Source organism: Hylobates moloch, unplaced genomic scaffold (assembly GCF_009828535.3).
Source record: "Hylobates moloch isolate HMO894 unplaced genomic scaffold, HMol_V3 SCAFFOLD_3, whole genome shotgun sequence".
Classification (NCBI taxonomy): Eukaryota; Metazoa; Chordata; class Mammalia; order Primates; family Hylobatidae; genus Hylobates; species Hylobates moloch.
This window is the reverse complement of record NW_026652278.1, coordinates 135,172,039-135,185,649: the sequence shown is the minus strand read 5'-3', so window position 1 is coordinate 135,185,649 and position 13,611 is coordinate 135,172,039. Positions and strand designations below refer to the sequence as shown.

The following is a 13,611-nucleotide window of genomic DNA, read 5'->3' as shown; positions in this document are numbered from 1 at the left end:
ATCTGTAAAATATTCATTTTATCTGCATTCTGCCTTGTTCCACAAAAAAGTCTTGATGCAGTTTTTTAAATGGAGCAATTACAATCTAAAGCCTATTTTTCAAACTGAAATTTATATACACTTTTAGCTATTTATTCTAGCGACAAATTTAGTGTTTAGTGTTTCCCCTGCCATTTTTTTTCATACGATCTTAAGCATCTCAAATGTTTGGGACAATTTAATACACCACAGTGCATTAAGATGTCCTTGTAGTTTAATTCAGTTAAGTGCAACAAACATTTGCTAAATGCATACAGTGGGGTAGGCACCACACTCACATTAGATATACCAATATGAGTCTTCGTCCTTCAGAAGCTGAGAGACTAATGGAAAAAACAGAACGTCATTGCAGTGAACAAGTTCTACAGTAATGGAGGCAATAGCTCCACTTGTCCCACAGACTGGGACAGGTATCAAAGGCTTCTGGAGATGAAATCACCTGGGATTAGCCTTAAAAGACAGATAGATATTACCTAGGGCAGGGTAGTTTTAGCAGAAGGGCAGCCTGAGTGAGTAAAAGCATGGAAGACAGAATATGTTTACTTAAAGAATTGTATGCATTTCCACATTAGCTGGATTGCTGCTTTGGTTCTCTGTTCACATCTCAAATATGTGTAATGGCAGTGGAAATTCAGAAGAACCAAACTTCAGGCTCACTTTATTTCCCCACATTTGTGCAAGTGAAGTTATTAAATGTCTTAGTATGTTAGTGAGACAAGTTATGAATTCTGACTGCACCTCACAGAAAACATGGGAAAACACATTATTAAAGATTATTTAAAATGCTTTAGTCCTACTTTTATAGAATATGGCTCTAAATTAGTTTATAAGCCGAAGGCATAAGAGGTTAAAATGACAGTACCATCTCAACAAGAACTAATGATGTTAAGGAGTAATTAAAGTATAAATTGTTTTAACCCTCTAAAAGTGCACATGATCTGTGATTGGTGAAAAATGAGAATAAGCGAATCTGAGTCAGCTGCCCACTGAGGCATGCACATGTGACCCACCAGCCTATTTCCCACAGAAGAATGTTTGAGATGCACAGTTCCTGTGGTGCCCAAATAGAAGAAGACTGGAAAAGCTCTGCTTCTGGAAGAGCAAGGGCTCCCCTCTCCCTTTCATGCAGTTTCTAGGAGCAACATAAATTCAACCTTCCAACCAGGAAAAGTGCAGCATTGGGTTTACTGGAGAAAACTAGCCCAGTGCCCTTCTTTTACACCCTAGAACCAGAGAGGAACTTGGCCATAAGCTTTTGTGCAGACTTCTCTTTGGGGAGAAAAAAAAGGTCATTATTAAAAAAGACATGACAGACTTAGAAACATGCCTTAAATTTTAACATGCACATGTGATTCAACTTATCATTTCCTGGCTTCACATTATATTTTGCCTCTATACAAGTTTGGCTGTTTGTTTCTTATCTCTGTAGAAACTAGGAGCAGAGCAATTATATTTATTCTTTACCTAAGGCCTTTAGAATAGATATTCTAAGAAATTCTGTATTTTTCTTTACACAAAACTTTACGATAGAGCTAATATGTAAGGAGAGTCCTTTCATTTCCTACTAATTACATTCAAGGACAACTCTGCAAGAATGTAGAATCCTAAAATGTATACTGTGCATTAATTTCCTGTTGTGTTTAAACATAACTATGTCTCATATTTCGGTCTTGAATTTTTTTTACTATAATCCTTCTAGAGACAATTGATCAATGAGAATCTGTTCACCAAACCAAATGTGGAAAGAACACAAAGAAGACATAAGACTTCAGTCAAGTGAAAAATTAACATGTGGATTGGACACTCCAATAAATTATATACCTGCCTAAGTTGTACAATTTCAGAATGCAATTTTCATTATAATGACTTCCAGTGACTCAATGATGGGGAAAAAATCTCTGCTCATTAATATTTCAAGATAAAGAACAAATGTTTCCTTGAATGCTTGCTTTTGTGTTAGCATAATTTTTAGAATTGTTTGAGAATTCTGATCCAAAACCTTAGTTGAATTCATCTACGTTTGTTTAATACTAACTTAACCTATTCTATTGTATTATAATGATGGTTCTGTCAATGAAAGGCTTGAAATACCTAGATGAAGTTTAGATTTTCCTCCTATTGTAAACTTTTGAGTCTGGTTTCATTGTTTTAAATAAACTAAGGGGACACTAAAGTCCTATCATTCATTTCCTTCATTGCTGAACAGGCAAGATACAATATTACATGAATGATTACTATATTTTGTTCACACTAGTAAAGCTTATGCTCAGAAATGCCATACACACACACACACACACAAACACACATTTATCATTTAATGCATAAATCAACACAAAAGGTTTTCTCATTAATATGAAATATTACATATATATAAATGCCATATTTAAAATAATTTGTCTAACAGTAGAACTGTGTCACAGCACTCACTGAGGCTTGCATTCCACTGAAAGAGTTATTTGTGTAAGTAGAGTATCCTGGGAAGGAAAAGAACTTATGACCTTTCTTTATAACAGAAACTCAACTCTAAATTCAACAAGATGTGCAAACTGGACGTGCAGGTGAATATTTTAATAGGTTACTATATGTTCTCAATTAAATTCTTTAATCTGTCCAGTCCCAGTTTCTCTTATTAATAAAACTTTGGAAATTGCTTTAAACCATTTAAAGGAAATTTCTAGATATACAGACTAAGGACTGTGACTCTACAGCTGTTACTCATTTGTAGTGAAACTTAAAAAGCAAAAACGAAAAACAAAAAAGACCTTCCTGTGATACTTTATTTCTGAACTAATAAAAATCTATATGACTTTTTATTGTTGTGTGATAACAAAGTAAATTTTTTTGTATTTTGTACATTTTCAGGCCTGGCAACTGAAATTTACCTTTTAATAAATTAAAAAATCTAAATTTTTAACCTACTTGTACATTCAGAGAGTGTTTTTGTACTAAATTGACTACTTAAAATAAAGAATGAGACTAAGAAGGGAACATTTCTGTTGATACTTTTTTAAAAGTAATTTTATGAGCATTATTAGGTTAATTTAATCCAATTAATGACCCAAATGCCAAGGTAATTTTAAATTTACATTTTTAATAAAAGCAACTTGTTGAAACAAGAGAGGGTGAGATTAACCTTTTCGCTAAAGTAATTTACAAGTCAAAGACAGGAAGAGATCACTGTGAATGTGCCTTCTTAACCAGAGCTACAGAATTTAATGAATAATTAAAGTACAAATTGCTTTAACCTCCTTGAACTTTTCCAAGCAATTTCTCTGTACTTCTGTATATGAATGTCTTAGTCAATTTTCTGCTATATAACAGAATACCACAGACTGGGTAATTTAGAAAGAAAAGAAATTTATTTTCTTCCTAGTTCTGGAGGCTGGGAAGACCAAGGGCATGGTACTGACATCTGCCTTGTTTCTGATGAGAACCTTCTTACTACAAAGCAGAAAGGCAAGCAAAAGCATAAGATGAAGAGAGAGGAGATGAAGCCAAACACATCCTTTCATCAGAAGCCCATTCCCTCTATAAGGCATTATTCCATTTAGGAGAATGGAGCCCTCATGACCTAATTATGATCTTAAAGGCCCCTGCCAACACTGTTACAATGACAATTAAATTTCAACAAAGGTTCCAGAGGTGACATTCGAATCAGCAATGAACTTTTCATAGTAAATTTGGTATTTGACCATTTCCCTTGTATTTTTATAATTAAATCAGCAAAATATTGTAATACAGAAATCTTTCCTGTGAAGATACCATGACCCCATGGATGGCTCATATTGGATTTCTTGAAATTGGGGCTGGGATGGGAAGGTTTGGTGATGCTGATTATGGAATTGTACTCTTCAGCCCTGGGTGTTTGCTTGTGTAATTGTGAGCAAAAGGTCTAAATGAGGGAAAAAATGAATGGAGAAGGCTGAGAGGCATTGTGAAGAAAGAATGACCTTTTCTTGCAATAGAAATTTAACTCTGAAAACAACTCTGAATGGAGAGCCAAAGAACAGCATGGGCCAAGGGGTATTTTGGTGATATTGATACATAGCGATTGAAGAATAGCCTTCTGGTTTATTCTAAACATTTATCCTATCAAATGTAGCAAATTTCTTAGAAGAAATCCTAAAAGCCAAATGTTATTTAAATAAAAATAAATAAATAATTCGACCCAAAGTGATGCATAGGCCTGTTACTGTGTCAGCCAGTTCTAATGCATTTATGCCCTCAGCTGTATTTAGGGGGCATGTGCATTGCCAACTGCTAACCCACTTTCAGCATCTAGATGTAAACATATCCTCTGAATCCTCACAGCACTTAAACATATTTCGTAGCATTACTACGATCTGAATTCCATACCCTTCTTAACTATGATTCATTAAGAGCAAGAACTTTAATTCATTTTTGTAACTCCTGAGAGGCTTAACAAAATTTGCTTTTATTTCATGAAGCCTTTATTAATATTTAAAATGGCATGATATATGGTGACATCTTAAAGGTTTGGTCTGGCATGGTGTGGACAGAAAATCAGATTTGGAGCCAGGATTTGAACCCTATTTATTCACATAAGTTTGGTTTCTTTATCTGAAATATGAAGATTAGAATAACTGCCTTGCAGAAATGTCACAAGATTTATATATTTATATATATTTATACAGAAAACTGAAAAACAAGAAGAAATTATTAATATCAGTCCAAAAGGAGAAAAGTTTACATCTCTCATGTAGTGAGAGATAATCCTCATGTCAGTCATGTGCAACTTTTGCAATTCTCTCCCATATCTTCTTAAACCTGAAAAGCGTCTAGTTTATTTATATGTTGATGTAATGTGTACAGTGATATTCTCCACAACCATTTCCCTCAGACTAAAGCCCCTGGATTTTTTTAAATTTTGCATAGAAACTAAACCAAGATTAATCCATAAGGAGGAAGCACACAAATGCTTTTTGATGGAAAGAGGTATATTACAGCAAAAGATGACTCAAACATGATTATATACAAAACCTGCTTTTGTATGGGAAAATAAGCAGCTTTTCAGAACGAGCCCTAATTTATCTTCAAAGAATGTAAAAGTCCTTATATTGAATTTGTATATAGCTGTAGAGCTTAGTATTAAGCCATAATTAATACGAGAAAGAAAAAAATAAAAGGATAAGCACAGTTATGTTTCATGAGTTTACCTGCAAGATACCATATTACTTGTCTGCAAAAGACACAACAGGTAGGTTCTCAAAATAGAAAAGCGCAGTGGCTCACACCTGTAATCCCAGCACCCTGGGAAGCTGAGGTGGGTAGATCACCTAAGTTCCAGACCAGCCTGGCCAACATGGTGAAATCCCATCTCTACTAAAAATACAAAAATTAGCTGGGCATGGTGGCTCACACCTGTAATCCTAGCTGCTCAGGAGGCTGAGGCAGGAGAATCATTTGAACCTGGGAGGCAGAGGTTGCAGGGAGCCAAGATCATGCCACTGCACTCCAGCCTGTGTGCCAGAGCAAGACTCTGACTCAAAAAAAAAAAAAGAAAAAAAAAAGAAAAGAAAGAAAGAAAAAGAAAATAAAAAAATAAATCCAATTATGGAAAAAATATAGTCATAGTTTTGTACCCTGAGTTGTGATTATTCATTTTTAAAAATACATTTATTATTTCTAATACCTTATTTACCCATGAAATTAATTATTAAGAAGTATGATAATATTTCTTCTTAAACCTACACTTAAAATGTCAAAAGTGTGATCATAGAATAAGGGATCTTAAAATTGACAACTGGCTGAGCAGCCTGGGGTAAGAATGATGTAAAATACTTGTGCACAGGTATCACAGCCAGGCCAGGGAATCATGGGAAAGGGAAGGTGAGAATGCTCATCATCTGACTGATTATGAAATTTAGTATGTGTATGGTTCCAAATTTGAACACTGGAAAGTGATATAGACCACCTGAGATCATTTGGAAGATGGAAAGCAGACTAGGCCGGATGCATCAGCATAACCTATCTGAACATAAAGTCATCACATGAAGGACAGCTGGAGGAGAGAGGGAGAGGAATGGAGGAAGAATGAGAAAGTGAGCTAGGTCCTGAAGAGCTGTGCATCCAGCTGTGCCTAAGCATACACAACCTCTTCTCAGTTATGGGAGTCAATAAATCTCCTCTTTGCTTAAGCTGTTTTTTTTTTTTAAAATTAGGCTTTTTGTCATTTATAATAGAAAGAGTCTTAGCTAAAGTAATAGAAAATTAAAATAGATGATTGGGCTGACACCTTATAGCCAATAAAGACTGCATTCCAGGTTGACATATAAGACTTAATACAGAATTTACAAAGGAAATGTCTAAAGATTGCACAATTCTAAAACTCTCACCAACAGCAAAAGTATAAAAGCGTAAGAAGCTGGTGACTGAACAAAAGGGAGTGTAGAGAAGAGAGCTGTTCGTGTGTCTTCAAGGTCTCTCCTAAGGAGGAGAGGTGAGGAGGTTCTCCTCTCTTCACTTTGTCAAGAGCTCTAGAGGGTCTTGGGAGAACTTGAATGTGTCCTTGGAATGTCAGAGAATTATGACTCTTATTTTAGAAATCTAAAGGGTAAAAAAATGGCCCCAGTCCTGCCCTGAAAGTATATTAAGGAGATATTGGAAAGCTAGGGATGACAAGCATTCCTACAGTTTTAAGAAGCAGTGAAAAAATGAGTTTCGTGTGGGCTCTACACACAAAAACTGGAAAAAAAAATTGTTCCTGTGGGTTATCTTTGGTCATGTTGGAAATGACTTCCTAGAGAGGCCAATAGCTTTTAAGAGAAAGAAAACAGAAGTGTTGCCAGACATCTAATACTTTGTTTACCCATGCGGGATGGAAGAAGGATGCAGGCAAACAACTGAAACAGACGTGGATTTATACAAGCCAAGAGAATATCAGATGAAAAGTCCCAAGTGATGGGAAAATTCTGAAGAACCCTCAAGAATACCTACAAGAGGAAGGTTCAAATGTAAATCTCTGCCAAGAGAAAATATGGGACCACTGTGAAATATTGGTCTAGTCGGACTTTCCTACTCCTTTACCTAGTTTTTTCCTTCCTGTGTTCCAGTGCTAGAGGGTTTAGAAACTTTGAGTAGCAAGATGGAAGAAAAGGAATAAATGCTCCAGTTTGGGGTTGGGGAGGAGAACTTGACCAGATCATTCGTTTCCTGAATCCAGGGAAGAGAAGAAATACAAACATTAATTTTAAATCAGAATGGAAATGTTGATTATTGCATTGGTATAGATACTTTAATTACAAACTGGAAAGCCATTTGTAATACCTAATGGTGACCAGAAGAGTAATGGGATGTTTGGGCAGAGGAAAAATGCAAGGACCAGGTCTACATAAGACATTTAAAAGGACACAGGAGACATGACTCAAATTATTTCTAATTGAATTCTATGAGTCTTGTTTACTTAATACAACCATTACACAGATAGAAGTATTAATGTAGCAAAAGCATTTGTTGATGACTTAGATAAGGCATAATGGGAAAAAATACTTACACGTTATTAGTAACTGTAAATTGACTCAGAAACAATAGAGCAATATATTCCAAAATTCACAAATTTGTCTATATATTTTTGGCCCAATATTTCCATTTTGAAGAACATGCTCCAGTAAAATTACAAAAAAGTGTAAATTATTATTTTGTAGTTGACTTTATACATTAATTGAATCAATGAATAGCAAAAAGAAAATAACCCAAATGTTCACTAACTTAGTAATGTCTATGTCAGTTATAATTTACATATTAGCATATTAAAAAAATAGACTATTATGTAGCCAATTAAAAAGTGGGTGTACACTTTGTCTGCAAGTGAAAATGTGTGTAGAAATGAATTTTTAATGAAAAAATAGAAAACATAGTATGATTATCCTGAACTAAAAAAATACGTAGTGCATAAATTTTAAAGCTCAAAAAGAAAAACTTCAACACTCAGTAGTTTATTTCTTCTTGTTTTTGTTCAAGAACTAGTGCTACGGACTTACAAGGCAGTACTAACATTTCTGGTTCCCGTTGAATATTTCTAAGCTAGAGCTCTACTTCAAAACTGAAGACCAGAGACATCTTGGTATTGCCCCATGTTCATATCTCATGAAACATATGTTTTTTGGGGTGTGTTTAAACTGTGCTGTGACTCTGCAAAAATAAGCCTTGAAAGCTGAAGGAGAAATGTTTCAAAGGGAAGGAAAGCCAGAAATATCTCTGTTTCCTAACTCAACAATAAGATAACTTAGTTCATATACCTTGGAAGGAATGTGATTCCACTTTTTAAATGTGAAGTGCTCCTAAAACGTTTTTTATATTAAAACCTATTAGAAAGACAAATATCACATGTTCTCACTCATATGTGGGAGCTAAACATGTGGACTTCATGAAGACAGAAAGTAGACTGGGTAGATTGGTAGTCACCAGGGGATGGGAAGGAGAGCGGGGAGGGGATGATGAAGGCAAAATAAAGAACACAATTGTGTTTATTACCACTGAGGTGTATATGCAAAATGGTAAAGATGGCAAATTATATATGTATATTCTACCTCAATAAAAATATAAATGGGGCTTAAAACCTAGATGACAGTTTGATAGGGGCAGCAAACCACCACGGCACATGTATATCTATGTAACAAACCTGCACATTCTGCACATGTATCCTGGAACTTAAGGTAAATAAATAAATAAAATAAAATAAAACAAACATATATATGTCAAATATATCAGTTTGACATAATATTAGGAGCAAGTGTGTAGATAATCCTTCATCAGATTAATACATTTTAATTCATCATTCAAATCCTAGTTTGAAAAATCGGGCTACTTCTCCATTTTAGCACCTGAGGAAGCAACAAGAGAGTGCACTCCCAGCAACAGAAGGCAGAAAAATGTACCTCTGTTGTTTCTCCCTCAAAATAAGTCTGCTCTAGGAAAGAGTTTATTTCTAGAACTGTAACAGTCATCCTATATAGCAATGACCATGGTTCCCACCAGGACTTACCATGTGGTTTGGCTATGTCCTCACTCAAATCTCATCTTGAATTGCAATTCCCATAATCCCCATATGTAGTGGAAGGGGCCCTGTAGGAGGTAATTTAATCATGAAGGTGGTTACCCTCATGCTGCTCATGCTGTTCTCATAATAGTGAGTGAGTTCTCACAAGATCTGATGCTTTTATAAGTGGCTTACCCCTTTGCTTGGCACTCTTTCTCTCTCCTGCCACCCTGTGAAGAGGTGACTTCCGCCATGATCGCAAGTTTTCTGAAGCCTCCCCAGCCATGGGGAACAGTAAGTCAATTAAACCTATTTCCTTTGTAAACTACCCAGTCTCAGGCAGTTCTTTATAGCAGCATGAGAATGGACTAATACAACTTATAAAGAAAACCTAAAAGAAAAGCAAATGAAGCCCTCATCTCTCACTGGGACCATTTGAGCAAAAGATATAGGACCTATAAGTTGCCACATTCTCTGACACATATAGCTCTTCACTTCTAAAGCCAAACAGAATCCTCTAAAACATGATAACCATGTAATCAATTGTTTTTTGAAAAACCTTTAAGAATTTGTTTTTATATACTCACCTCAAGGTTTTTACAAAACTTCCAATATATGGGAGATCCAGGTTCTCAGCTTTCTTCCCTTATTCTTGTTCAATACAGGTACACACCATGACCTCAAGTATCATGCAATTTGTTCACGCTTCTCTTTCTTCCAGTGTACCATGAAAGCCTTGACTGAGGCAATGACAGAGCACCTTCACATCTCGCTCCTTCACTGTGTCTAGAATAGAGTCCACCAAAGTGATTATTACATAGACCAGTTTACTCCTTTTGAAATCAAAACTACGACAGACCTAGAGTTTTTTCTCAAGGATTCTGTAGACAGGGAAGTAAAAATAGTTTTCTTGATAATTTGAAGTTTCTTAAAGCAACGTGACCAATGTTGGTTTTTGTATTTCTAGGAATGACTTTTCCCACAATTCCTCCACCAGGATTGAAAACTGGACTTGAAACCTAACCCTTCTGTCTGGTTTCTGCCCACTTGGCTAGCCCTATTCTTGTAAGCAGATACTTTGCTGTATCCTCAAGCCTTGATGTGCTCCCGATTCCACACCTACCCAGCCTATTTGCTGCTACCCATTTGACTTTTAGTATTTTCACAGCCTGAGATTGTTACTTTATCCCACCTAATTGATTGTATACAGTATTAACTAGGGCAATTTAAGACCTAAAGCATAATTTTGCTTACACCCAAGAAGTTTCTTTCTTTCTCAGCTAATGGTACAGGAATATTACTCTAGGCCTGTGGGGAAAGTGATTATCCTTTATATCATCATTTATGGATCTAAGCTGATAGCATGTAGCTCAAAGCCGAGAATTTTGGGGCATGTACTGTTTTCTCACTAGGTTGAAATGCAGTTTCCTATTGCCAGACAACCAATCAACTAAGAAGAGTAAAGTAATCTGCCCACTACCATACCCAAAACACATTGGTAGAGCTGGGCTAAGATATGGACTATAAAAATTACCATTCAAAACAGAGATTAATGTGAAACACACATCAGTCATAGGTCCGTAGCAATGAGAGAATCTACTGGGCAAACATTGTGAAGACTCCTTCCCAGGAAGTAGAAGAAATGTCATTGTTCACCATGGCTCTTGGCTTTGCACTTTGACAGTTACTTCCTTGGTCATTTAATCCTATGGCCACATTTAAGTGAGTGTTAGGCAGTGTGCCCTCACTGCAAGCTGTTCAGATTTTGCAACACATTGTCTTATGATGCTAGGTTTGTTTTAGAGAGGAAACAGGCAAAGGCTTTTCAAGCCAGTCTCATGCTTACTTTGGCAATACTATTCCCTTAGAAACCTGTGATTTCTAATCAATTTGCTGATTTCTAATCAATTTCACTGAGCTCCATTTGCCTGACTACACCCAAAATTATTTCAGAGACATAGTTTTAAATCTCTTTGTTTTTCTGAGCACTTGCCTTTAACTTAATGGCAGCTTCTTTGATGCATGTGAAATAATGGGCGAAGATGAAAACTATATTCTTGTTGTGATCTTAGCCATAGGGCTGAGTTCCTTCGGTTAATGAGAAGTATTGATATGCATTTTGCCTCTAAGCCTTTTTCAGTCTTATCTCCTACAGTTTTAGGACTAGAAGTATTTGGCTTTTCTAACACTTTGATAGGTTTAATTTCTTCTGGAAAATCAGCCAATACCTTCCTGAACTCATTTTTTCTTACAACATTGCTAAAAGCAGTAACAGTCAACAAACACTAAAATGTGGGCTCTTTCTAAGCTCTCCTAAACTACAGATGCAGAAGATACGTAGTATTTTTTCAAAGTTATTGTAGACAAAACTTACTAAATAGCTTACCTCAGCATAGCATAAATAGGCTGCTTTCTAGCATTTATTATCTAATTCTTTATCTCCTGACACCCAAATACTAACCTAATGCCATGTAGGTCAGGATTTTGTTACAGCACCTGATTTCAAACTGCATGTTCTTTTTCCACTGCAAAAGGATCTGCAAATACTCATAAGAAGCTTCTTGGGAGGCCGAAGCAGGAGGATTGATTGAGCCAAGGAGTTCGAGACCAGCCTGGGCAACACAGCAAAACCCCATCATACCACAAATACAAAAATTAGCAAGGTGTCGTGGTGCATGCCTGTAGTCCCAGCTATGTGGGAGGCTGAGGTGGAAAAGATCACCTGAGTTGGGGAAGTGGAGGTTGCAGTAAGGTGAGATTACACCACTGAACTCCAGCCTGGACCACCCAGTGGGACCCTGTCTCAAAAAAAAAAAAAAAAAAAAATATATTATAATAAAAAACATGATACACACCACTGGTTAGGTACCACCAGTCCTCTAGCAGTTGAGCTGAGGAAGAGAGATCATATTCAGCTATAGGTTTCAGGAGGACTTAAAGCGTTAGAGATTAGAGGGAGGCACTCAGACTCAGGGAAATGTGAAGCATATACTAGAAACATACATTAAAACATATGGGGCTCAAAAGTAGGAGCCCAGGTTGGGAAAGCAGGCTTAAGTCAGGTCACAAGTCACACCTGATGGACTCTAGTGTAAATCATACTTCTCTACGTCTGGAGTATCCCCCTTTTAGATCAAGATGGCAGAATGATCATTTAAGTTTATATTCTCTTTTCTAAGACTCCATCTAAATTATAAAAACAAAATGAAAATAACAGAAGGGAAAATAACAAGAGATGAGTAATTTCAATGAATATTTGGAAAGCTGAAAGCAAATGAAAGAATTCTGACTGATGAAGTAGAAAGGGGCAAAAAGATGATTTGTACAATAAGGTTTCCCCCCAAGATAGAATGAGCTACCTGGAAAACACCAAGACTGCCTGTGTGAGTGTTAGCTTCTAGAGCATAAGACGAACAGTGGGGAGAGGTTGGAAGAGAAAATTGTTGCCGAGTATCATAGCAGTTAAAAGCATAGTTTTTATGGCCAGAGTACATGCGTGTGAATCCAAGTTCTGCCACTTACTAGTTGTGAGGTCTTAGACAAGTTAATTAATCTCTCTGAGGCTTTTCTTATTTGTAAAATGTACTGACGATAACACTACTACCTTCTGAAAGAGCAATAGTGAGGACTGAGTTAATACTTACCGATCATTTAGAATGGTGCTTGGTGCACTGTTAGTGATTAATGTTCATTAATAATTTTTATTACAATTCCTTATCATTTTGATTTTAAAAATATTTACAAGTTTCCTTTCCCCATCTTCCCCACCCCAGTAGCCTCTGGTAACCATTGTTACCCAACAGAGTTGTTCAGGTTCTTGGCGTGTTGAACAAAGAACTGAACAAAATGCACAAAGTAACAAAAGAACAAAGCAATGAAAGACAAAGCAACAGAAGAATGGAGTAAGGAAAGCACAGATTTATTGAAGACCATTCACAGACTGGGAGGGGGCTTAAGCAAGGGGTTCAAAGCCTCTCCAATTGGGGTTTTCTGGTTTTGGGGGATTTTTTTTTTTTTTTTTGAGACAAAGTCTCACTCTGTCACCCAGGCTAGAGTGCAATGGCATGATCTCTGCTCACTGCAAACTCTGCCTCTGGGGTTCAAGCAATTCTCCTGTCTCAGCCTCCCAAGTAGCTGAGATTACAGGCGCCCATCACCACGCCTGACTAATGTTTTTGTTTGTTTGTTTGTTTTTGGTTTTTGTGGGTTTTTTGTATTTTTAATAGAGACGGGGTTTCTCCATGTTGGCCAGGCTGGTCTCAAACTCCCGACCTCAAGTGATTCACCTGCCTCAGCCTCCCAGAGTGCTGGGATTACAGGTGTGAGCCACTGTGCCCGGCCCCAATTAGGGTTTTTATAAAGCCAAAAGAACTTGGCAACACCCCTAGGCACCCTTTAGAAGCCTCCAATTGGCTACACCCTATGAAGGATTGGCCTGTGACCAATCAGAGGCTGAAGTGGAGGTTTAGCTCATGGTCAAGAAGAGGCTGAAGTGGAAACTTCTGTCTTTTTATCACAGGCATGAGGATGTGGTCTACATGCTGCCTGATCTTGCCTAGAACCAGCTGCACCTG

The 13,611-nt window shown here is 36.8% G+C and overlaps 1 protein-coding gene across 3 annotated transcripts in view; it reads left to right on the top strand.

Annotated features, from left to right (window-relative positions):
• The window catches only part of GYPA (glycophorin A (MNS blood group)), a 30,807-nt gene extending 26,996 nt beyond the window's left edge, over nt 1-3,811 (top strand). For all 3 annotated transcript variants that reach the window (XM_032172064.1, XM_032172047.1, XM_032172045.2), the window contains one exon: nt 1,739-3,811. In XM_032172064.1, coding sequence (XP_032027955.1) covers nt 1,739-1,755 — 17 coding nt within the window. In that variant the 3' untranslated portion in view covers nt 1,756-3,811. The remainder of the gene's footprint in view (nt 1-1,738) is intronic.
• The last annotated feature ends 9,800 nt before the right edge of the window (nt 3,812-13,611 follow it).